Source organism: Oryctolagus cuniculus, chromosome 13 (genome assembly GCF_051225735.1).
Source record: "Oryctolagus cuniculus isolate XC-2025 breed Fujian yellow rabbit chromosome 13, ASM5122573v1, whole genome shotgun sequence".
Classification (NCBI taxonomy): Eukaryota; Metazoa; Chordata; class Mammalia; order Lagomorpha; family Leporidae; genus Oryctolagus; species Oryctolagus cuniculus.
The window spans coordinates 17064527-17089265 of record NC_142879.1 but is presented as its reverse complement, the minus strand read 5'-3'; the positions used below and the strand labels follow the sequence as shown (position 1 = coordinate 17089265).

The 24739-nt window shown below is 61.6% G+C and overlaps 1 protein-coding gene across 8 annotated transcripts in view; it reads left to right on the top strand.

Moving 5' to 3' along the window:
- Positions 1-24739, top strand: part of KIF21B (kinesin family member 21B) — a 47080-nt gene that overhangs the window by 5552 nt on the left and 16789 nt on the right. For 5 of the 8 annotated variants that reach the window (XM_089312072.1, XM_070054926.2, XM_070054925.2 and 2 more), the window contains exons 2-21: positions 7010-7232; positions 7475-7657; positions 9608-9757; positions 9851-9985; positions 10317-10484; positions 10817-10932; positions 11483-11678; positions 12960-13149; positions 15452-15515; positions 15618-15833; positions 16143-16227; positions 16583-16700; positions 17401-17592; positions 19376-19575; positions 22412-22519; positions 23135-23203; positions 23543-23775; positions 23921-24068; positions 24188-24382; positions 24475-24576. In XM_089312072.1, coding sequence (XP_089168198.1) covers positions 7010-7232; positions 7475-7657; positions 9608-9757; positions 9851-9985; positions 10317-10484; positions 10817-10932; positions 11483-11678; positions 12960-13149; positions 15452-15515; positions 15618-15833; positions 16143-16227; positions 16583-16700; positions 17401-17592; positions 19376-19575; positions 22412-22519; positions 23135-23203; positions 23543-23775; positions 23921-24068; positions 24188-24382; positions 24475-24576 — 3091 coding nt within the window. The remainder of the gene's footprint in view (positions 1-7009; positions 7233-7474; positions 7658-9607; positions 9758-9850; positions 9986-10316; positions 10485-10816; positions 10933-11482; positions 11679-12959; positions 13150-15451; positions 15516-15617; positions 15834-16142; positions 16228-16582; positions 16701-17400; positions 17593-19375; positions 19576-22411; positions 22520-23134; positions 23204-23542; positions 23776-23920; positions 24069-24187; positions 24383-24474; positions 24577-24739) is intronic. The other 3 variants (XM_070054928.2, XM_089312073.1, XM_070054927.2) reach the window with 1 other exon arrangement.

Below are 24739 nucleotides of genomic sequence, written 5' to 3'. Positions count from 1 at the left end.
GAGGGCAACCTCAGGAGGACTGGACTGGGGGCCAGGCTGGGAGGCCTGAGGATGGCCACCAGACCCTCTGGCTGTCACAGGGTTCTAGAAGCTCAGCCCCCTGATAGCGCTGGCTCTCCCTGCACTTGACCCCTGCAGCTTTCAGGGCCAGCACCGAAGTTGGATCTTGTCACCCTGACTTGGAGGAGACTGGCCCCCAGGGGAGGGTGCCTTGTCTGGACAAAGTCAGCTCAAAGCCCCCGGGTGTCTGGGAGCCAGACTCCCCTGAGACTAGAGATTTCACTTGCAGCCGCCTTGCCCAGAGCTGGCAGGCTGCCAGGGGGAGGAGGCGGCGAGGATGCTCATTAAGGTGGGGGTGTGGACAGCCTCTCGGCACAGGGGTGGGGGAGCCACTTTCCTCTGGCCGGTTCCCGGCTCTGCTTCTCCAGGCTCTGGCCTCAGCTTCCTTAACTGCAGGCCAGGAAAACGCTTTCCCCGACAGGAAGCCCGTGGCTCTGCGGCAGCTGCTGCTGGGATCAGGCCGGGACTCATGCAGGGTTCATTTTTCACCCGCCGCCCTGTCTTCCACGCTGGCGCAGAGTTGCTCGGTGGTGGCAGCAGGATGGGAAACGGGCTTGGCTCGGATTTCACCTCCACCATTACAAACGGCGGTGTGACCTTGGGTTCCTGACATTTCACACCTTCTGAGCCTCGGTAAAGTGGGGGCCATCCCGGCCCCGCTCCACGGGGTTGTCCCAGCACAGTGTGTGTGTCCACGCACAGAAATGAGCCGAGCACACCACTCCTCAAAAGACCGTCCTTTTCAGAGGAGGCCTGGGGGTGGAGAAGGCACGGAAGGAAGCAGGAGCGAGGCACCAAGGAGGAGTGACTCTTCAGTAAGAAGCTGCGCAGGCTGCCCTCCCAGGGCTTAGCAATCCTGGCAGGCAGGAAGTTCCTTCCGCTAGCTTATCTAGATCCCTCCTGCCGGAACTCAGTTCCCCTTGATTTTGCCCTGTCATCGATGACGATGGGGCCCTGGTGGGTCCTGGCAGGGCGAAGTGGCCCTGTGTGCCAGGCAGACTAGCAGTCCTGGGGCTCCTCTCTGGGTTCCTGGCCCCTGGCCCACCCCCTTGCAGGCATGTGCACTCCCCACCCCCACCAGTCCGTTCCCTCTGTGCCCCTGCTGCCTGTGTCGCCAGCCCAGCATGTCTCTGTGTGGCTGGTACAAGGCGGGGATGTGGTGGAGTCTGGGCAAACTCTGCTTTTTCTTCTGGGGCTTGGGTGCAGCATACCCAGAGACTGACTTCAGGGGTCCTCCCGGGCTGGCCCTCCAGCCTCTGGGGGCTGCTTTTCAGGATTCTGGAGAGGCACTGGGGGTCCTACAGGAGGGAAGAGGGGATGGGTTGTAGTGCACTTGGGCTTCTTCAAAGGGTCCAGCCACAACAGTTGATTTGTCCATCAGAGGGGCGGTGCCAGGCCAGGGCTGTGGTTCTTCTCAAGGCCTGTGAGGTCCTTCTGGGGAGAGGGTGTCCCCCAGTGCAGATGACACACAAGTGGGCAGCTGCTTGCCTCCTGGTTCTCCCAGGCTCTGCCCTGGCAGATGCTAAAGGAAGACTGTTACAAGTATGAGCCATGTGGCCTTGAGCGAGTTGTACATCAGGGGTAAAAACACCCACCTCAGGACTGAGTGATTGGAGTCGGCATTTGGCAGCAGCCAGACACCGTTTGGGACCCTGCATCCCATTTCAGAGTGCCTGGGTTCGAGTCCCGGCTCTGCTTCCTGTTCCAGCTTCCAATAGGTGATGGCTCAAGTACTTGGGTCCCCCAACACTCACATGGGACACCTGGATGGAGTTCCAGGCTCCTGGCTTTGGTCTGGCCCAGCCTTGGCTGTTGTGGTCATTTGAGAAATGAACCAGTGTATGGACCTCCTCTGTCTGTGTGTCTGTCAGTCTCTCTGCCTCTCAAAAACTTTAAAATAAACAAATAAGAATATTTTTTTAAAAAAGAACTGAATGATAATGAAATGACCTAGCAGGTGCACCCTGGGCAACTTCTAGCACGAGCCACCTTGCTCTGTATGGTGGTGGTGGCTGTTGATTGAGGAAGTTTAGTTAATTGGGGTGTGATGGGGTTCCAGGTCTAGTATCAGCAGAGAAAGGCACCAGGAACCAAAGACCATGCGTCATGGCTATAAGAATTTTCTAGAATTCTGGGACAGTTCTTGGTTGTATTTTGATATCATAAACTTTCTTCTCATCAGTGAAAAGTAAGACCCTTCAAGCCTGGGGCTTCTTCCTTTAGGGGCCTCAGAGCAAAGATTTTCGTGGCAGATGGGCAAGGCAGGTTAGTTAGGAACCAAGGGAGGGTCTCAGCCCCCGGGGAGCCAGGTCACTGGGTGGAGCTCCTGGGAGGGCTGATGGGTATTTGTGCGACCTCACCAGGGACAGTTCAGGGTGCAGCCGGGCAGTGGGGCTGGCACGGTGCTGCAGGCACGTGCCGGCTGTGCCCGTTGATACCCTCAGCAAAGGGAGTCTCTCTCCTTGGCAGCCTGTCAACATCCCTCCTGGCTGCCTCCCTCGGCTCCTCTGTCCTCCCCTTCCGGAACCCCATCCTCCTGGCTCCGCAAAGAGCCCAAGAACCGCTGAGCTCAGCGCTTTCCGCAGCCCCAGGCTCAGGGCTTTGTCGCGGGGTCTGGAGGAGGGGGCTCCCCAGCCGCCTGTGGCCTCCCTGGCCCGCACTCAGGCCTGGGGTGGGGGCTGCTTCCCACATCGCGGCAGCCCCTGCTCAATTGTGAACAGAGGAAGCTCGCCGGGCGACCTCTCGCCGGTGCCAGATCCTGCCTCTGAAAGGCTCCCGGGCCCTTTCTCCTTGCCCACAGCTCAGCCTGCGGCTGCCAAGGGACAAATAGGCCAGCTCTGTTCTGGGAGGCTCCGGCCAGGCCGGGGCTTTCTGAGGGGGGCTGCCCCCGGGGTTCTTCCCTGCAGGAGCTGGGGAGGAGTGGGGGAGGTGTGTAGGGGTAGAGCCCGGGGAAGCCGCCCTCTGGTGAGGTTCAGGAAGTCCCTGGGCCTGAATGACACTGCACGTTCAGCCATGGTGGGCAGCTGGGGCCATAGGTTGCCAATTTGATTTTTTAAAAATGTGAAGTCATCCATTATCTTGGTTGCTAAGGTGGGTTCTTTCCTGGCCTCCTTACCTTCTGTGCCGCAGGCGGATGCCTCGCTTGCTCCACCCTCCTCCCAGCTCTGGTCCCAGCTCCTTGGGCCCTGGTTCAGCTGGGAGACCCCAGAGACTGACCCCAGGGAGGGACAGGGATGAGTGGCTCCCTCCCTTCTGTCAAAGGAGGTGGCCTCCTTCCCTTTACGTGGGGCTGGTGGGCCACACCACTTAGCCAGCAGGGCACAGAAGTGACCTCATCCGATGGGGCCGGGGGGCCAGAGTGGGGACAGTTCTTAGAAAGTTAAACCTGGGAAGGGCCCATGTAGGGAGCCCAGCCCGAGGCAGAGGCCTGAGAGCTGCAGGGGGCAGGGGCTAGGAAGTCTCCTCCCTGCAGAGCATGGGTTTGAGTTCAAAGTGGGGTGTGTGTGTGTGTGTGTGTGTGTGTGTGGAGAGGGCGGATTCCCCAGGACCCAGGATGACTGAGGCCTGGGGTGTGTGTGTGCGTGTGTGGGGGGGAGAGGGCGGATTCCCCAGGACCCAGGATGACTGTGCGTGAGTGTGTGTGTGTGTGTGTGTGTATGTGTGTGTGTGTGGAGAGGGCGGATTCCCCAGGACCCAGGATGACTGTGGGTGAGTGTATGTGTGTGTGTGTGTGTATGTGTGTGTGTGTGGAGAGGGCGGATTCCCCAGGACCCAGGATGACTGTGCGTGAGTGTGTGTGTGTGTGTGTGTGTATGTGTGTGTGTGGTGAGGGCGGATTCCCCAGGACCCAGGATGACTGTGCGTGAGTGTGTGTGTGTGCGTGTGTGTGGGGGAGAGGGCGGATTCCCCAGGACCCAGGATGACTGTGTGTGAGTGTGTGTGTGTGTATGTGTGTGTGTGTGGAGAGGGCGGATTCCCCAGGACCCAGGATGACTGTGCGTGAGTGTGTGTGTGGGGGGGGGGGGGGGAGAGGGTGGATTCCCCAGGACCCAGGATGACTGTGCGTGAGTGTGTGTGTGTGCGTGTGTGTGGGGGAGAGGGCGGATTCCCCAGGACCCAGGATGACTGTGTGTGTGTGTGTGTGTGTGTGTGTGTGGAGAGGGCGGATTCCCCAGGAGCATGGGTTTGAGTTCAAGGTGGTGTGTGTGTGTGTGTATGTGTGTGCGTGCACACGTGTCCGTGGAGAGGGCGGATTCCCCAGGACCCAGGATGACTGAGGCCTGGCCTGCCCCCAGTGCACTGTGAACTCACGGAGGTGGGCTCTGGGGCATGGACAGGCGCACGGGACCCCTTCCAGAGAGCCTCCCTGGCTCACAAGGCGGTGCCGGGAGTTTCCTTGGCCTTTGGGGATGGCGGGTTCTCCCGATGGGGCAGCTGGCGGCGTGGAGAGTGTGTGTAGTCGCCGAGCAGCAAGTGCTGCCACCTTTGCTGTGTCCACTGTTCTGTGTCCACTGTTCTGTGTTATTCGCCACCTCAGACGGCAGCTGCCTTTCTGGGAACCCCACCTCATAGCATCACGTGGGTGAGCTGAGCTGTGGGGAAGGTGCCCGGGCCGACGTGCACCCGGAAGCGCCTGCGAAATCCTACTTCTCCTTTGCTTCTGCACCTGTTACTCGTTCAGTCCTTCAGCTCACCTGCTCTGGGAGCTGTGACTCATCCAGGGTCTGTGCCCTTTATCTCCCAGCTGGTACCCATTTCTCTGGGTGACGCTGCTCACCCACCTGCACCCTGACACAGGACCCTGGTCTTAAAATGGCCAGCATGAGCTGGATGGCTCTCTCTGGTCACAGAGGACCCGCCCACCCCCGCATCAGGATGTGCTAGGTCAACGTAGGGTCCCAGGCTGAACGTCCAACTAACCCCACAACTCCTGGCCCCGGAACCCTGGGGCCCCTTCCCTGCCCCTCTGTCTACACTGCTCTACTTACTGCTCACTTCCTGGCTTGCAGGCAGGCTCCCAGGGTGGTCCTAGGGCTGGTGGCTGAGGCAGAGGCCACCCCGTCAGTGAAGGGCTCTGACGAGCAGGGCTGCTGCTCCCCCTCCCCTGCCCCACTGTCTCCAGGGATGCTGATTCGATTCCCTCCAATCGCCGGCATTGCCATCTGCCTGCTGTAATTAAATGGTCTTTGAATTGGATCCAGAAATCCCATCACAAGCAGCCCCACGGTGGGGAGGGCGGCTTTGGGAGCCGCTGGTAGTGAGTAGAACTGGAGACTCCACAGCCACCGCCCGGGCCGGAGCCTCAGTTCACCTGGGAGCACCTGGCTGCCAGGGGAGGAAGAGCTGGTCTCAGGTTCCCCAGGCCCTGGGACAGAGCCGGGTCCGAGGCCAGAGCTACTGTGTGCAATGCACACCTCTCCCTCTGAGCTTTCCGCCTGTGCCTGAGACCCCTTCCCCTCTCAGCACCCTGAGCCCTGCTCCTTAGAGCAGCCCAGGACTGTCCAAGCGTCGGCGGCACAGTCCTGGCTGAATTCACACTGGCTCTTTGCTGTCTGTGTGCCTGCACCTTCCCAGTCCCCTCCACTGTACACGGGGGTGGTGGGGCTTAGCTCACAGCACTGTCACGAGGACGGCGGCTTAATGAATGCCTGTTAGCGCTTAGTCACCTTATGTGTCTGTGCTGCTATTAGTGGTCAGGGCAGGGGTCAAGGAGGAGCCTTGTTGGCTCTGAGGTTTGACCAGGAGTCAAGGTTCCGGTCTGCAGGTGCAGAGGATGAGCGGGATCCAGCTGCCCCCTTCCCAGTTGAGCACCACTGCCAGTGGGAGACCTTGGCCCAGCGCAGCTGCATCAGTGGTTACCTCCTTGGGTTCTCAGGCTCAGCTGAGCACCTTACCTGCCTGCAGCTGTGAGTGAGCCAGCCCTGGGGGCAGGGCCAGCTGGGCTGTGTGGCGCCCTGGACCCTGGATAGGTGCTGGCGCTCTAGGTCTTCTTGATTAAATGCTGGCTTAGGGAGAGGGAGTCAGACAAGCAAGCCCATTGTGAGTGTGCAGCCGGGTCTGCCTTGTGTGAGCCTGGCCCACCCCTCTTACTGTAGGGTGTTTGGGGGTGCTTTCTGCCAACCCCCACATGCATGCTCAGGCAGTCCTGCTTGGTTGCCATGGGGACCTCGTCATGGTGATGGCTGCTTGGAAGAGCGGGGAAGGGGTAGTAGAAGGAGGCGGTTGTGTCCATGGCTGGCATCCTGCTAAGCCCTGATGCCACTTTCCTTCTCTGTGGGGGAGCTTCTGGGATTGGGGGTGGAGGCCCGCACTGTGGCTGGCCTGGCGTCCCTCCCAGAGGTGCCTGCCCTTCTCAGGGAACCTCTGCCTTGACCTTGTGCCTGGTCTGGCCCCTCAGCTCCTGAGAAAGTCTGCCAAACTCTGGCTTCTGGGCAGGGGGCTCCTCGCTGCAGGACCCTCGAGGCCCCTGGGGGCCTGGGGAGAGCTTAGCTGTGGCTCCGGGTATATGATCCGGAGCTGTGGAGAGTGGCCACTCCTGTCTCTGTTCCCCACCCTCGCCCTGAGCTCCATTTCCGCACAAGTGGATAAGCTGTCTTCTCTCTCATGCACAGTCCTGGATTTGGCTTCATCCCTTTCTGTTACACAACCTCAGGCTGGTCTGTTACACTCTCACAGCCCGAGTCCTCGTCTATGAAATCGGGCACATGGTGAGCCCCTCACAGACGCGTAGTGAATTCACTTGCAGAAAGTGTGTGCAACACGGCTCCGGTACGTGTCACAGCTGCTTTCCCAGTGAGGTTGACTTTGTCATCATTGGCTTCCCAAGGCTGTCCCCAGGGTCCCTGGCCTGCCTTCCCCCCTGCTCGGCAGCTAGGGGAGCAGGGAGACCTGCAGCAGTGCCCCCGGCACCCGCAGCTGGGCCTGACTCTGGGCTCTGTGTTCTGGGCAGGATCCGGCCCCAGCTGTCGAAGGAGAAGATTGAGGGCTGTCACATCTGTACCTCCGTCACCCCGGGGGAGCCCCAGGTCCTGCTGGGGAAGGACAAGGCCTTCACCTATGACTTTGTCTTCGACCTGGACACCTGGCAGGAGCAGATCTATTCGACCTGTGTGAGAAGGCTCATCGAGGGCTGCTTCGAGGGCTACAATGCCACAGTGCTGGCCTACGGGCAGGTCAGTCCCCCGCACCCTCGCCAGCGTCCATTCCAGCCTTGGTCTCCCCGTGCCCTGTCTGATGGGGAGACAGCCCCACCTCCACAGCCGAGCAGCTGTCCACTGAGGGCACTGCCGTGCCTGTTAGCAGAGGGAGGGCTGCCAGTCAGAGATCTCCATGGGGCATAGCTTTGGGACCAAGAAAGGGGCAGGTTTGGCGCTCAGGGCTTACTGGTGCCCCCCTTCCATCTCTGCCCACGCAGACAGGAGCCGGGAAGACGTACACTATGGGCACCGGCTTCGACGTGGCGACATCGGAGGAGGAGCAGGGCATCATTCCGAGGGCCATCGCGCACCTCTTCGGGGGCATTGCTGAACGCAAGCGGCGGGCGCAGGAGCAGGGCGTGCCTGGCCCTGAATTCAAAGTCAGCGCTCAGTTCCTGGAGGTACAGCGGGCAGGAGGGAGCCTCGGGGACCGCAGGCCGTGGGCCGGGCCTCCCCCCGCTGTGGTAGAGAGGGCCTGGGGAGCCACCGGGGCATCTCCAGGTGATGGGCGCCCCACTGCTGGAAGCTGCCGGGTGAGGGCTGGAGGAGGCCGTGCTGGGACGCCGCCCTGGGTTTCTGGATCCGATGGGGCTTGTGTTGCTGACCTGTGAGTCTCTTCAAACCTTGACTGATTCTTAGCAGCCACGTGGCCATGAGTGAGTCCTTTCGCTCTCCTGGCTGATAGCTGTTGCCTCGGGGGTGTGACCGTGCCTTGGGCGCGTGTGCCTGACTCACGGTGGGGACCCTGCTTCCCACCCTTCTGGCCTTCACTGGGTCCCTCCTAGCAGCCTGCCCTGTCCTTTCCTGCCTGGGGCCCTTCCCAGCCCTTAGTCTTTGAGCCCAGGGCAGCAGGGGCTCCGGAAGGCGCCCTCTCGGCATCGGGCCTTGCCTGTCTTTGTGGGAGCAGGCGGACATCTCTGGACTCTTTGGCCTCTGGGCCTGTCTGATCCCCAGCTCAGTAACCCCAGAGGCAGGGGCTGGCATCCGCAGGGGGCCTCTCCAGAGGCTTTTCAGGCAGGTGGGCAGCTCTGTGTCTCAGGAGAACCTGACTTGACCAAGCTGCTTCGCTAGGACACAGCTCCAAGGGCTGCTCCAGATCTCAGCGTCTAAAACCCCTTCCCAAGGACTCTAGCAACCCTGGTGCTCTGACTGTACCCAGCTAGCTCTCAGCTGCAGGGATGCCACCTCCCCCCTTCAAGCGTCCCATGCCCCACCCTTGCCCTAGGTGGGCCCTGCTGGCACACAGAGCAGCTGTGTTCCCCGTGGGGATCCTGGAGTCGTGACCTGGGAGTGTTTCTTTGTCCTTCTGGGCTTTTGCTTCTGGTGCACACTGCCTGGCTCAGTTCTCTCGTAAGCTTTCCTCTCACTTCTCTCTGTTTTCTTCCCTCCTCCATCCTGTTGCTGTGGGGATCCCCAAAGAACAGGCTGATTCCTAGCATATCCCTGCCAAAGGGTGGGCCACGAGGGGGTAAATGACGAGACGCCTGTCCCTACGCAGGCACCCCTTGGTCCCTTCTGTTTCCTCTTCCCCTTCCTGTGAGGTATTTCTGTCCCTGTAAGCTCGTCAAAGCCTCGGACGTCTGGGAGCTGCAGTCTCCCACCTCATCCCGCGCTGCCTCTATCCTTTTCCCACTCCACAGCCCAGCTCTCTGCCCATTGAATAGCCAGCCCCTTAGCAGGTGGAACTGTCCCAGCCAGTGCTTCCAAATGCAGGAAGCTCCGTGGGCTTAGGCCCCATGAAATGTGACTGCCCCTGGCCAGGCCACCTCTGCACTGGTCTCTGCAGGAGGCTGGGACACAATGGCCTGCTCTCCAGGCCCCAGTACTGTCCCAACCACAGGGCGAGGTGTGGACACATTCACCTACCACTGGGAGCTTCTGTTGGCCTCCACCCTCAGGGACATGGGGATCAGGGCATGGCTCCTCTGGTCTCCACCAAGCTCTGCCTCCACGCTCCCACATCTGGAATCATGGCCCCATCTCCTCTTTCCCGGGGCAGTTACCCCATAGGCTCTGCCCAAGTCCCGGTCCTGTCTTCCTCATCTTCCTCACCACTGGATCTGTCCCTGTGAGGTCCTCAGCTGCCGGCTGGGACCAAGAGCTGCCGGAAGCTGGTTCCTTGGAGAGCTGAGGAGCACTGTGTGCAGCCCCAGGGCTGGCCTGCCTGGACCCAGCTCCCTCCCTACCCTGTCCGGGAGAAAGATCGTGGAACTCAGAACCCACTGGGACGAGGGCTGGGGGCCTCTGGAGCCTCAGTTTCCACATCTGTGAGATGGTTTACAAGTGTGAGAAAGCCCCGTGCTGCGTGCCCTCGGAGCCCAGCAGCTGTCCCCCCCCCCTTCTTGCCACAGCTCTACAATGAGGAGATCCTCGACCTGTTTGACAGCGCCCGGGACCCTGACGCCCGCCACCGCCGCTCCAACATCAAGATCCACGAGGACGCCAACGGCGGCATCTACACCACAGGTGTCACTTCCCGCCTCATCAACTCCCAGGAGGAGGTGAGCCTCCGCTGGAGGGTCAGGGCGGGCGCAGGGCGCAGGGAGTCCAGGAAGGGTGAAGTCCTGAGCCCTCACTTCTGCCTTCATCCCCAGCTGATCCAGTGCCTGAAACAGGGCGCCCTGTCACGCACCACGGCCAGCACCCAGATGAACGTGCAGAGCTCCCGCTCCCACGCCATCTTCACCATCCACCTGTGCCAGATGCGTGTGTGCACCCAGCCGGACCTGGTGAGGAGCCCCTGGGGGCCGTGCGTGCACAGCCAGCCAACCAGAGCCCAGGCTCGCTTCTGCCACGTGTTGATTGTTTTTATCCTTGAGCCTCCTTATTTCATCTCAAGGATGGGGATCTGACACCTCTGTCATTGGGTTGTGAGCAGTCAGTGAGAATTCGGCATGTGTCACTACCGTGGACGTGGCCAGGGGTGTGACCATGCCAGGGAGGGGGGCACGGGGCAAGCTGGCCCTGACTGCCAGACAGCACCCCCGGGGCAGGGGCCACGGGCAGGGAGGCAGTGAGGTGGGCTGTGGGCTGGCAGTCAGACGTCTGCTTCCGCTGCAGGGGACGGAGGCCGGGCCTGGGCTTGCTGAGGGCGCAGCTCCTGCGAGCGAGTACGAGACCCTCACTGCCAAGTTTCACTTTGTGGATCTGGCTGGCTCGGAGCGCCTGAAGCGGACGGGAGCCACGGGCGAGCGGGCCAAGGAGGGCATCTCCATCAACTGTGGCCTGGTGCGTACACGACGGACCCCAGCCCCAGGAGCAGCCCAGCTCGGGCTCCGACCCTGTGACCCCATGGCTCAGGCCCTCCTTGGGCCTCTTGCTAGCCTCTGGCCAAAGCACCCAGGGTCACTCCTGTTAGCTCGTTGGCCCTTCAGCCTCCGGCGTCACCCCTGCATCCCGTGTCCCAGTGTCACCAGCTCACATGTGTCTGTGAACTCGCCCAGCGAGCCTGAGAGCTGCTGGGGCCAGGAAGCAGGCGTGGGCATCTGGGGGACTGTCTGTCCTCTCCCACCCCTGCCCCACGCATGTGACTCCTGAGTGCCAGGGTCTGTCTCCCGCAGCTGGCCTTGGGCAATGTGATCAGCGCCCTGGGCGACCAGAGCAAGAAGGTGGTGCACGTGCCCTACAGGGACTCCAAGCTCACGCGGCTCCTGCAGGACTCACTGGGGGGCAACAGGTATCTGGACAGCACCCAGGGGAGGGGCAGGGGAGGCGGGGCTCCTGGAGGGCACTGGTGTGAGAGGACTCACTGGGCGGCAACAGGTATCTGGACAGCACCCAGGGGAGGGGCAGGGGAGGCGGGGCTCCTGGAGGGCACTGGTGTGAGTGCTCGGTGCCCAGCGGCGGAGGAGCCTTGAAGGGCCCCACGGTCGTCGGCCAATTGTGCCAGACTCAGTTTCCCTACCTGCACAACAGGGAGTCATACAGCCCAAATGAGATAAAAGATGAAAAGTGCTGGAAAGTGCAGGGGCTGTGACTCAGCCTTATCACCAAGCAGGAGACTGGCAGTTGTGCGTCGCCCCCTCCCCAGCCTTGGTAGCTGCCTTCACTGGGGTTACCCAGTGTTGCTCCCCTTGGCCGGGTGGTCCCAGTCGCCACATCCCAGGTTCTGCCCTCCTAAATGCCCAGGTCCTTCAGGCATGAAGGCAGGGGGTATGGGGTGAGCAGAACCCCTGCTCCAAATTAGTGCTTCCCTCGTCCTCACGCTGGCCTTGCTGCACCCCCAGCCAGACCATCATGATCGCCTGCGTGAGCCCCTCGGACCGGGACTTCATGGAGACCCTGAACACACTCAAATACGCCAACCGGGCCCGCAACATCAAGAACAAGGTGGTGGTGAACCAGGACAAGACCAGCCAGCAGATTAGTGCGCTGCGGGCCGAGATCGCGCGTCTGCAGATGGAGCTGATGGAGTACAAGGCGGTGAGCGCACCCCGCGCGCTGTCCAGCCCCTCCCCCCCCTCCCCTGAGCCAGCGAGTCCGGCACAGCCTGAGCCCTCATGGTTCTAGAATACTAAGTGCAGAGAGAAGACTACCTCACCCCCGCTGCCTGGACGTCATGCTTAGGGCTGAAGCCATCTGGGGTACTTTCGTGTCCACTGAACACACTGGGCTGAAACAAGACAGGGCTGCTAGGCTGTGGTACAGAGGGGACTCTGGGAGAAGTCCCGTGTGCTGCGGGGGCAGAGGAGAGAACTGGCCCTACTCATGCAGACGGTCAGGGTGGGCCTCATGGAGGAGGGGGCCTTTTATATCAGCAAAAGGAGGTGGAGGTGAGGCAGGCCTTTTTGGGTGGAGAACATGCTGCGCACAGAGGCATGGCAACAATGGATGCTTTGGGAGAAGCGTCTGATTCCACGTGATCGGGGGGAAGTCGCCAGCTGTGGCCATGGCCTGCACTTAGCACCAGACAGGTTCTGGTTTGGCTTACGTCCTTCTTACAGTAATGCAGCTAAACTGCCAGCCTTTCTTCTTTGTGTTAACATTTATTTGAAGGGCGCAGTGACAGAGAGAGGGAAAGACAGAGACAGATTCTCCATCTGCTGCTCTAACCCCCAAACGCCCACAACAGCCAGGATGGACCAGGCTGAAGCCAGGAGCCAGGAACTCCATCTGGTCTCCCACGTGGGTGGCAGGGCCCAGACACCTGGGCCATCATCTGCCGCCTCCCAGGTGCATTAGCGGGAAGCTGGATTGGAAGCAGAGCAGCTCCAGTGGGATGCAGGTATCCTAACCTGCTGTGCCCCAGCAGCCTTTCTGGAAGCCAGGAGTTTCGGTTTTTCTGGGAAAATGTGAAGATCTAACAGTGGGTAGCACTAAGTTGGCTGGAGTGAGGGTGGCTGCTCCCCTGAGACGGAGTCTGCGGCTGTTAGCTCCAGACTCCCCTACTTCCCGTCGTCTTACCCAGAGTGACTAACTCATCTATGCCAACTTCCTGGCCCAGGTAAGGTTTTGACCCTAAGATTAGCATTTACGAAGATCTGAAAATGAGTAGTGGGAAGAGAGGCCAAGGTGGGGTTGTGGGAGGCTGTGAGTGGCTGACGTCAGAGGGAGCTACGTGAGGTCATTGAGCATGGAGAGGATGGAGCTGTGTTTTTGGAACCCCGGGGCAGGGGAGGCCAGCAGTGCAGAGGGCGGGGCCTCGTGGCCCCAGGCCTCCCGGGCACGCTGGTGCCAGCCCGTCCACGTTTGCCCCTCCCCCAGGGCAAGCGCGTGATTGGGGAGGACGGCGCCGAGGGCTACAGCGACCTGTTCCGGGAGAACGCCATGCTGCAGAAGGAGAACGGGGCGCTGCGGCTGCGCGTGAAGGCCATGCAGGAGGCCATCGACGCCATCAACAACCGCGTCACCCATCTGATGAGCCAGGAGGCCAACCTGCTCTTGGCCAAGGCCGGTGAGTCGGATGTGTAGCCCAGCCCAGCCCGTCACTGAGCTGGGACCCTCCCTCCCCATCCCCGCCCCAGGATGTTGAGCGGTCAAGCCAGTCCGTCCAAGCAGCAAGCATCTCATGTATGCGTTTTTTTTTTTTCAATTGATTTAAGAACATTTTAAAAATTATCTGTTCGAGGGCCAGTTGTGACGCAGTGGGTAAAGCTGCTGCCTGCAATGCCGGTTCATATCTTGGCTGCTCCACTTTCAATCCAGCACCCTACTGGTGGCCTGCAAAAGCAATGGAAAATGCCACTAGTGGTTGAGGCCCTGTACCCCAGGGTAAAGCTCCTGGCTTGGGCCTGGCCCAGTGCTGGCTGCGGCGGCCATCTGGGGAGTGAACTAGGGGATGGAAGATCTCTCTCTCTCTCCTCTCTCTGTAACTCTGATTTTCAAAATAAGTAAATCTTAAAAATAAAAATTAAAATCATTTTTTCAAGAAACAGAGAGAGAGAGAAAGAGAGAGCCAGCGAGCACGTTCATCCATTGGTTCACCCCCCAAATGCCGGTAACTGCTAATGCTAGGGCTGCAAGCTGGGAGCAAAACTCCAGCCTCCCAAGTGGGTGGCAAGGACCCCACTACTTGAGCCATCCCTGCAGCTGCCTGGGGTCTACACTGTCAGGAAGCTGGAGTCAGGAGCCAGAGCTGGGTATCAAACCCAGGCACTCTGGTTAGGCCTCATCTTGCTGTTAGGCTAAATGCCTGGCCCTTAGAACATCTTTGTGTCTCGTGTGTGACACAAGTGGTGCATGAACGGCACATGTCCTCTTGTTAAACCTGCCAGAGGCACATCATGTATGAAGTGAAGGCTGGAGTCCCTCTCCCCAGCTCTGCCCGCCTCTCCTCTGCTTCTCGGAGGCCCTCACAGGCAGCTTGGCGCCTGTTTCCAGCACTTCTCTCAGTGCGTTTGTGTCAAGTATGAAGGATGTGTGTGTTGGGGGGGGGGGGTGTGTGTGTGCTACTCCTTCTGTGTTTGGCCTCAGCTCAGGGCACTTCCAAAGAAAATGGGATTAAAATGTAACTTTATTTTGCTGTAAAAATCTTTAAACATTTGTACATAGTTTTTTCCTAATATGCATTTTCCACTAAGCTTTTTTTTTAATTTATTTTATTTATTTATTTGAGAGGTAGAGTTATAGGCAGAGAGCGTGAGAGACAGAGAGAGGTCTTCCATCTGCTGGTTCAGTCCCCAGATGACCACAACGGCTGGAGCTGGGCTGATCCAAAGCCGGGAAATGGGAGCTTCCTCCAGGTCTCCCAAGTGGCTGCAGCAACCCAAGCACTTGAGCCATCTCCCACTGCTTTCCAAGGCCATAAACAGCAAGCCGTATTGGAAGAGGAGTAGCCGGGACACAAACTGGCGCTCATGTGGGCTGCTGGTGCCACAGGCAGAGGCTGAGCCCACTACGCCACAGCGCCAGCCTCTCCACTAAGTTTTTAAAGATATTTTTATTTATTTGAAGTATTTATTAAGTATTTTTTAAGATTTATTTATTTATTTGAAAGTCAAAGTTACACAAAGAGAGGAGAGGCAGAGAGAGAGGTCTTCCATCCAATGGTTCACTCCCCAATTGGCTGCAGTGGCCAGAGCCGCACCTATCTCAAAGCCAGGAGCCAGAAGCCCCCTCCAGGTCTCTCACATGGGTGCAGCGGCCCAAGGACTTGGGCCATTTTCCACTGCTTTCCCAGGCCATAGCAGAGAGTTAGATCGGAAGTGGAGCAGGAGGGACTCGAACCTGTGCCCATATGGGATGCCGGCACTGTGGGCGGTGGCTTCACCCACCACCTCACAGCGTTGGCCCCTTAATTTATTTTTAATTGAAAACCCTTTCTGACTTATTCCCAGCTCCTAACTTTAGCCTGGCCCAGCCCCCGCTGTTGTGGGCATTTGGGGAGTAAAACAGCAGATGGAGGTATCTCTTTCTCTCTCTTCTCTTTCTCTGTATCTCTGCCTTCCAATTAAAAAATAAATAAATAAACTAAACTACTGCGTGGTGTTCTGTGAGTGACCATGATGACGATTTTGCCATCATTGCTCTCTCCAGTGGACGGCTGGGTGATTAGGTCGTTTCCACTTCCCTTCTGTTGCCAGGCGTTTGTGTGCACCTGTGCACCTATGCCCTGGGTGCCGATTCCTTTCTGGAAGAGGCCTGCGCGCTTGCCCTACTGGAGGTGCAGGCCAAGGGCACCAGGTTGGGCCGGAGCTGAAGGCCCTGCTGTTATTTGTCTTGTTTATCGCTCCCTCCTTTTGCCCTCCCACCCCCAGGTGACGGCAACGAGGCCATTGGCGCTCTGATCCAGAACTACATCCGGGAGATTGAGGAGCTGCGGTGAGTGAGCCCCCACCCGCGTGGCCGTCCGGGAGCCCTCGGCCAGGGCAGGCCAAGAGCAATGCCAGCTCACCTGTCCCCCCTCCCCGCCCTGCCGCACAGGACAAAGCTCCTGGAGAGTGAGGCCATGAACGAGTCCCTCCGCCGCAGCCTCTCCCGGGCCTCCGCCCGGAGCCCCTACTCCCTAGGAGCATCCCCGGCCGGCCCAGGCTTCAGCAGCCCGGCCAGCTCCATGGAGGACGCCTCCGAGGTGATCCGCAGGGCCAAGCAGGACCTGGAGCGGCTGAAGAAGAAGGAGGTCAGGCAGCGCAGGAAGAGGTGAGTGCGGTGCCGCCTCCTCCCCCGGCCGGGGCTCCACCAGGTGTAACCCCCTGGGCCCGGCTGCAGCCCCGGGGCCTCCCCCCAGCAGTGCTTGGGAAGCCAGGGAGCAAATTTGCTCAGCCCTGGGCAGAGACCCCGCCCTTCCCCAGTGCTGTGCCCCTCTCCTAGGAGAGGAAGGGTAGAGTCAGCAAGGGTGATTCTGGCCCCGGGCCTGGGGCGGGGCAGCCAGTGGTTCTGCAGAGCAGGGTCCAGCCCTCATCCTGCCCTGTGCTCAGGGCTAATCTGCCCTCCTCTTCACCCCCTAAGCAGCCCAGAGAAGGAAGCCTTCAAAAAGAGGGCAAAACTCCAACAGGAAAACAGTGAGGAGACTGACGAGAATGAGGCCGAGGAGGTGAGGACCGCCGACCCCTCTCCACACGCTCACCCACCAAGTCCCCGCTGGGCTCCGGCGCCCCGTGGGGTGGAGGCGGGGTGGATCTGCATTTGGTTGGTCCTTGGGCTTCCTGGCATCATGGATTGGTTGCCACGGTGCTATCCGTCCCAAGTGGATGATGCAAGGAGGAAGGGTTACCCCAAAGGACCCTGCCCAGGCTCCCAGGGAGGTGGGATCGTCTGGGGGAGGTGGCAGAGGGGCCTGCTGCCACCTCTGCCCTCCTGACACACGGGAGCCTTGGGCTGGACCGGCCTCTGCTCCCAGGCCCCTTGCCCCAAGGCCAGGCCCAGCCCTGATGCTTCTTGGTGCGCAGGAGGAGGAAGAGCGAGACGAGAGTGGCTGTGAGGAAGAGGACGGGCGCGAGGATGAAGACGAGGACTCGGGCAGTGAGGAAAGCCTGGTGGATTCGGACTCAGACCCCGAGGAGAAGGGTGTGTGGGCCCAGCTGGGCGCGGGGAGAGGAGAGGCTACAGCCAGCGTGGGCCCCGGGGAAGGCCAGATGCCCCAGGGCTGGGTCAGGCCCTGCCTGAGTTCACAGAGAGAGTGGGTGCCCGGGGGCCCGAGGGCTCGGCCCTGAAACGGGTGACAAGGACAAAGCCCAACAGCAGTGACAGTTGTAACGGTGACTAGCACAGTGCACCCCTTAAATAAGTGCCAGGCGCTGGGCTCAGCCCCACCCCTGCCCCAGCCGGGTTCTTTCTGTGCCCACTGCTGCCCTGGGCCATGTGTTAGCATCTTCTCCGGAGCAAGCTCAGTTTGGTCCACGCAGAGCAGGGCGTTGAATGGAGGCCCGGCTGGGAGGGGGAACACTGCCCATCCGCTCCACTCCGCTGCCTCCCTGGCCCACAGACCTGCACGGTGCTGCTGGCCTGTCACCCTCCTCCCCCTTGTCACCCGCGACAGGTGGACTCTGGCCTCCAGGGCCCAGCAGGGATAGATGGGGAGGAGGCGCAGAGCCTAGCCTTGCCTCTCTGGGGCTGCCCCTCAGAGGAGCGCCCCCTGCCGGCAGCACTCTCCCGTCCATGGTCTTTGCAACCCTGTCCAGCCGCTGACTGGCCACAGCTGACCAGAGGGAGCCCCGGCCTGCGGCCGAGGCGTGGGGCTGAGCCGGGCTGTGCCCCCGCCCCCCAGAGGTGAACTTCCAGGCGGACTTGGCCGACCTGACGTGCGAGATCGAGATCAAGCAGAAGCTGATCGACGAGCTGGAGAACAGCCAGCGGCGGCTGCAGACGCTCAAGCACCAGTACGAGGAGAAGCTGATTCTGCTGCAGAACAAGATCCGGGACACGCAGCTGGAGCGGGACCGGGTGCTGCAGAACCTCAGTGAGCCCGCGCCCGAGCCCCCGCAGGGCCCCGTCACTCACCTGGCCCTCTGCACAAGCGGCCTCTGACCTTTGGCCCGTAGCTGAAATCTCCTGGGTCCGACTGTAGCTCCTCTGCCACGTTGGCCGATTTCTGTCTTCCTACTGTCGCTTGACACCCTAGAATCCCTGATGTCCCTGGGCTTGTGAGCGTGACTCCCCCAGCTTTTCCCTCGTCCTCTGGGTCACGGTCTGTCTGCTTGCTGCTCCTCAGCCCGGTCGTGCCTTTTTCCACCCGTTCACTCCTTGACTCTCATTCAGCGAGCGTTCGTTAAACATGCGTTACACGGCAGCAGACGCCACTCTGGGGGCGAGAGACACTGGGCAAATCGCAGCAGGAAACGGGACAGGGAGCCCGGGGGGCGGTTTGGTGTTTTAGAAAGGATGGCGCGGGAGACTCCACTGAGATGCGACCCTGGAGCGGACCTGAGGGAGGTGCAGCAGTGCCGGGGTGGGGGAGATGGGGGGCAGGGAAAGAGCGTGCCGGGGAAGGAGCAGAAGGTGCCGCGCCGCAGGCGGCCATGCACCGGATGCGCTGGTGGAGTAACAAGGAGCCACGTCAGAGAAGCGTGGGGCCCGTGATGTCAAAGACAAGTGGCCAGCTCATTGTAAGGACACCGCCTCCCGCTCCCGAGCGAGATGGGGAGCTAAGGGCTTCTGAGAGGTGTCGGTGGCAGGAAACGTAAAGGCATATTTTTTTTGACAGGCAGAGTTAGACAGTGAGAGAGAGAGACAGAGAGAAAGGTCTTCCTTTTCCATTGGTTCACCCCCCAAATGGCTGCTATGGCTGGCGCGCTGCGCTGATCGTAGCCAGGAGCCAGGTGCTTCCTCCTGGTCTCCCATGGGGTGCAGGGCCCAAGCACCCGGGCCATCCTCCACTGCACTCCCGGGCCACAGCAGAGAGCTGGCCTGGAAGAGGGGCAACCGGGACAGAATCCGGCGCCCCGACCGGGACTAGAACCCGGTGTGCCGGCGCCGCAGGCGGAGGATTAGCCTAGTGAGCCGCAGCGCCGGCCTGTAAAGGCATTGTTAAGCTACCGCTCGGGGTGCTGTGGAAGTGGGAACTGGGGGCCTCTTAGGAAACTGTTAACTGAGAGCCCAGGAGAGTGGCTGGGGCAGGAGGTGGTCAGATTCTGTAAGTCCGGGAGGGCTGATTGATCGGGAGGATTTGCCGATGATTGGCTGTGGAGCTGAGAGGGGAGGAGACAAGGAGGGGTCCGGCATTAGCTTCTGGGAGGACGGTGCTCTTCACTGAGGTGGGGGAGGGCAGTCTCCTGTTGTGCCTGTTCGGTCTGAGACATCAGGCAGCAGGGGTCTCGGGTGGGGGTCAGCCTCTTCCTCCTGCTTGGGCCCACGTCACTGTCTTTTGCCAGCTCTTTTCCTTCCTGTTGGCCATGGCCCCTGCCTCCACTGCGGTCCCTGGGGCAGAACCGAGCCAGCATGAGTGGGCTGTGGGGTCCGCATGGGAAGCTGGGACCAGGGCTCAGGGGTCTCGGGCTGAAACCAGCCTCTAGCATTCCAACAGAATGTCGTAGCAGGACGGGGCGTCGGCGCCTGCCACCCTGACCCGCTCACCGCGCACCTGAAGCAGTAACAGGTTCAGGGAGGGCTGCGACTTCCCCCAGGTCTTGCAGCAAGCAGCCAGAACAGAACCCAGCCCTCCGGCCTCCCCCGATGAGGAGCGCACGTGAGCGGGAGCGCGTGGGGGCGCAGCTGGCGCTGACGCCGCCTCCCGCTGCCCTCAGGCACCATGGAGTGCTACACGGAGGAGAAGGCCAACAAGATCAAGGCGGACTATGAGAAGCGGCTGCGGGAGATGAACCGCGACCTGCAGAAACTACAGGCGGCGCAGAAGGAGCACGCCCGGCTGCTCAAGAACCAGTCGCGCTACGAGCGGGAGCTGAAGAAGCTGCAGGCCGAGGTGGCCGAGATGAAGAAGGCCAAGGTAGGGGCTGAGGGCCGAGGGGGAGCCCTAGACCCCTTCCCGGGTTCCCCGTGACCGTCGCTGTCAAGTGTGGGTTGTCTCCCAGACATACAACATCGCCGGTCAACCCTGTCCTGACCCTGGACCCCGTTCTCCTAGCCGAGTCGACGTCCAGGGTGAAACAGCTTCCCCCGGCAGTGGGGCGGTGTGCAGGATGGAGGGTTGCGTGGGGTCCTGTGGAAGACGGGTCACAGGGGCCCTGCTCAGTGCTGCCCCCTGTGGTGGGAAGCTGCACCACAGGTGCCTCCGGTCTGCTCTTTGAGGCCTGGCATTTGGAACAGATTTGCCTGCCATGGTGATGAGAATGGCACTGTTTGAAGGCTTACTGTGGGCAGGCTGAAGACCATGCGCTCACGTTAAGGCCTTGGGAGAACCCCACAAAGGAAGCCCAGTGGTTATTCCCACGGTACTGGGGAAAGTGAGGCGCAGAGAAGGTAATTCCCGCTACCAGGAGGCGGTGCTGCCTCCCAAGCCCCTGTGAGCTCTGGGTGGCCCAGTTTTCAGAACTCAAGTCTTGTGTCCAGCATCCAGGTGTGTCTTGGCTGCCCTGTGTGGCCTTTTCCCGGGCCTTGCTGCCCTGCCCGCCAGCCGCTGGTGTAGCCCAGCCGTCTGCAGTCTGGGGCACTGAGCAGAGCCTGGCAGGCTACGAGGGCTGTCGTGGCAACGCAGACCGGAATGGAAAGGGGAGCTTCCTTGTGCTCGGGGCCGCGGGGACAGGGCCCGCGGCTGAGCCGGCAGTAAGTGCATCCTCCCTGGCGCTGACCAGGGAGCAGAAGACAGAGCAGAGTGGTGATGGCTGACATAGATTTCGAAAGCTGCTGTCACAGAGACCTTGCTAACGTGCCCAAGCAGCTCTGTCCCCAAGCCCAGGCTACAGGTCCGGGGACTCCATGAAGCTGGAGTAGAGAAGGCCCCACCATGCGTGTTCAGACCAGGTTGGACTGGGCTGGCCCGGGGAGCTCCCCGCTGTATCCATGCCATTGACCTTGAGTGGACTTGGAGCCCAAGGACCCACAGCTCCCCTGGGATCCAGCGCCCTCTGGTGGTGAGGGAGGGACCAGCAGGCCTTGGTTGCCCCCAGATGTAGCTGCACACCCACGTGGGCCTGTGTGGTCTGTGTGTTCCTGAGCACTTTCTTGCCTTTGTCCCCACTCTGTCGCCCTGGAGGTTCCTGGCCAATGCCTCCCCAGGGTGGCCCTGCACAGCCTGGCCAGCTCCCTTCTCAGCGGGGCTGGCCCTGGAGAGCCTTCTGAGGGAGGATCTACATTTGGCTCTGAAATCTTGAAACCTAGTCGATCGCCCCCAGTGCACTGAGCGGCAGAAGGATCCATGTGTGTACATGCGTGTCACTCGGGGTCAGGGCCCACCTCTAACCCTGACTGCTCTTGTGAGCCTGGGACCAGCATGGGGCAGGACACCCTGGGGTCGTCCCCGGGTGTCCCAGGAGGGGCCCAGGTTTCCTCCTGGAAGGACAGAGGGTACGGCAGGCAAAGGACCCTCACCAGAGGCTGTGAGAGGCAGTACCTGGCACCTGCCACCGCTGTCAAGCGATTCACAGAACCGGGGGTGGGGGGCACAGTCACAGCGTCTCCTAGGAGGAGGGCTCACTGAGCAACGCTGGCCCAGGAGCTGTGGCCCATCTCAGCACTGCATGGGCCTGGAACATGCCCACCTGTTCTGACAGTGTCAGCTCTGTGGTGACCTCTGCAGAGCTGGGCCACACCTCGGGCCAGGAAGACGTGGCACCTGCCCAGGATCCCGGCACCTGGAGAGGCCTGACATCTCCAGCTTGTACGCAGCTCCTGCTGCGCTGGACCGTTCACTGAGCGTGTGATTTGGTCTTCACAGTCCCAGGCCTTGGGGAGGACACTCAATCTGTACCCCAAAAACCTCTGTAGATTCAACTCAACAGAGCCTTCCCCTCAGGGGAGAAACCAACTCTGCCAACCACTGGCCCCTGTAGCACCGCTCCCCCTGCCCGGCTGTCTCCTTTCCCGGGGTCCTCAGGGCAGGGCAGGTTGGTGACGTTCCTGGCAATGTCTGAGGTCTCACGGCAGAGGAAGGATGGGGCCCTGTGGTTCTCACGCCCTGTCGCTTGGAAGACGTCTGGGGCCCTGTGTGTGCTGCACTCCGTCTGGGGCACCGGGGGTCAGGAGATAGGTACAAAGGCTCTCCAGCCCACTGGGTGGTCTCGGGCTGCTTTCATGGTGCTGTCTGTGCCTTTGGCCAGACCTTGGAGAACTCTGGGTTCCAGGCTGTCTGTGCTTGGTCCCTGGCTCTGCTCTGGCCTGCCTTGGTGCCACCTGGGACTATAGGAAGAGCCGGATTGAGGAGGCAGTCCAGGCTCCGAGCTTGGCCATCCACTGCTAGTTTTATGACTTGAAGTCACTGTGTCTCTCTGGTGCTCAGTTCCCCATTCACAAAACAGAAGCAATAGCTCCTCCCTTACATGACTGTCATGCGGACCGGTTCTCATACATCCTGGTGGGCTTTTATCGCTCTCAGTGTGAGCCCCCGGCATCCAGCCCTGTCCACAGCTCAGACTGTCCGTGGGAGAGACCCAGGACAGCGACCACGGGGGAGGGCCGCCAGGGGCTGTGACTTTCAGCAGTGGGCGCCAGTGGACCTCCCAGAGTGCACCTGTGCTGCCACGTTTGCAGCAGGTGGCCGAGGTGGTTTCAGCCCCTCGGGAGCGGGGCGTGGCCCTCTTGCCCTGAGCCCGTGCTGCTCTGCCCAGTGTCCCCATTGTACTGCCACGTCCTGCTCAGCCCCGCACATCGCACCTCTCCCCGCCCAGGTGGCCCTGATGAAGCAGATGCGGGAGGAGCAGCAGCGGCGGCGGCTGGTGGAGACCAAGAGGAACCGAGAGATCGCTCAGCTCAAGAAGGAGCAGCGGCGCCAGGAGGTGAGGGTGGCCCCGAGGGCTCCCGGGCGCCCTCCACCCCGCGCCCCATCCTCCCCGCCCACCCACACAGGCCTCAGCCCTTGCTGTCCTAGTGGCATGGGCTGGGCTCGGAGGTGTCGGGCCCAACCCCTCCATGTTCTGAGGAGGGGCATGCACCCCAGAGCAAGGCAGGACCTAGCCCACGGTCAGCGGGCCAGAAATGGGCAGCTGCCAGCCTGCAGGGCTGAGCCCTTGGTGCGGGACCCCTCCCCCACGGCAGGAGGCGTGGCCACGGGATTTGGTCTTGCAGTGAAGGGGCAGAGGAGCTGAATGCCGGCTCCCATGTGTCAGCCATTGGCTGCACGCAGAATGCCCTGAACCCCAGGGCCAGCCGGCCTGTGCCCACCCCCGCTGGGGCGGCAGGGGCTCAGGGCCACCCCGCCAGGGCCAGCCGGCCTGTGCCCACCCCTGCTGGACCAGCAAGGGCTCAGGGCCACCCCGCCAGGGCCAGCCGGCCTGTGCCCACCCCTGCTGGGGCGGCAGGGGCTCAGGGCCACCCCGCCAGGGCCAGCCGGCCTGTGTCCACCCCTGCTGGGGCAGCAGGGGCTCAGGGCCACCCCGCCTCTCGACCCGCAGTTCCAGATCCGGGCTCTGGAGTCCCAGAAGCGGCAGCAGGAGATCGTGCTGAGGAGGAAGACCCAGGAGGTGAGCCCTGGGCAGTGGGGCTGGCCCGCTGCTCCCGTCTCCTGGGGCCTCGGGACGACGCAACACCCCCCCGCAGAGCCTGAGGGGGCAGGGAGCGGGCAGGCGGTGCTCCCGGCCCTCCCTTCTCTGATCAGAGCGCGGGCTGTGCGGGCCGTGGCTGGCCTGGTGGTTGTTGCTTTTGCCTTCATCTCACGTCAGAGACCCCCTGGCCTTTTTACGACCCAAGCCCAGGCCAGCCCAGAGCAGCTGATCTCCCTGCCTGGCCCCCAAGCTGGCCCTGTCAGTGTGGCTCCAGGCTCCCGGCTCACCTGGCCCTTCCTCCGGCCGCCCTGCCCCCAGGTGTCGGCGCTGAGGCGGCTGGCCAAGCCCATGTCTGAGCGGGTGGCAGGGCGTGCGGCCCCGAAGCCACCTATGCTGGACTCTGGGGCCGAGGTGTCGGCCAGCACCACCTCGTCGGAAGCCGAGTCGGGCGCCCGCTCTGTGTCCAGCATCGTGCGCCAGTGGAACCGCAAAATCAACCACTTCCTGGGGGACCACCCCGCGCCCACTGTCAATGGCTCCCGCCCAGCCAGGTGAGCTGCGCTGATGCTGCCCTGGTGTGTGGGGGCGGGGCGGCAGGGGGACCTGGGGAGGCTCTGGGAGTGCCCCTGGCTCCAGGGCTGGGCGCAGGGCTCACTCGCAGCCCCACCCAAGCCCCTCCACCTGCATCTCTCTCAGAAAGAAGTTCCAGAAGAAGGGGGCCAGCCAGAGCTTCAGCAAGGCGGCCAGGCTCAAGTGGCAGTCGCTGGAGCGGCGCATCATTGACATCGTCATGCAGAGGATGACCATCGTCAACCTGGAGGCCGACATGGAGCGGCTCATCAAGGTGCCCGCGCCCGGCCGCCCCCGCCCTGCCTCTCCGTCCTCACCCCTCCCCCCCCCGTCGCACCGGGACCCGCGGGTGCTGGCGCCCCTGAGGCCTCTGCTCCCTCTCCTCTCCCCCAGAAAAGGGAGGAGCTGTTCCTCCTGCAGGAGGCGCTGCGGAGGAAGCGGGAGCGGCTGCAGGCCGAGAGCCCCGAGGAGGAAAAGGGGCTGCAGGAGCTGGCCGAGGAGATCGAGGCGCTGGCCGCCAACATCGACTACATCAACGACAGCATCACCGACTGCCAGGCCACCATCGTGCAGCTGGAGGAGACCAAGGTGCCTGCGGGCCGGGCCTGGCCCCGGGACGGCTGGGAGAGGAGGGGGGAGGGGCAGCCCCAGGTGACAGGCTCTCTGCCTCCCCGTGCCAGGAGGAGCTGGACTCCACAGACACGTCGGTGGTGATCAGCTCCTGCTCCCTGGCGGAAGCCCGCCTCCTGCTGGACAACTTCCTCAAGGCGTCCATCGACAAGGTGAGCCGCAGGGACACAGCTGTCCCCTGACGGACCTCACCTCGTGGGCAGGTCAAGCGGCCTGACCTCTGAGCCTCAGATGCTGCGGCTGTGAACCCAGCGTGATGAATTAATGCTCAGCTTGTAGCTGGTTGAGTCGCTTGAGCGCAATGATACATGCGGG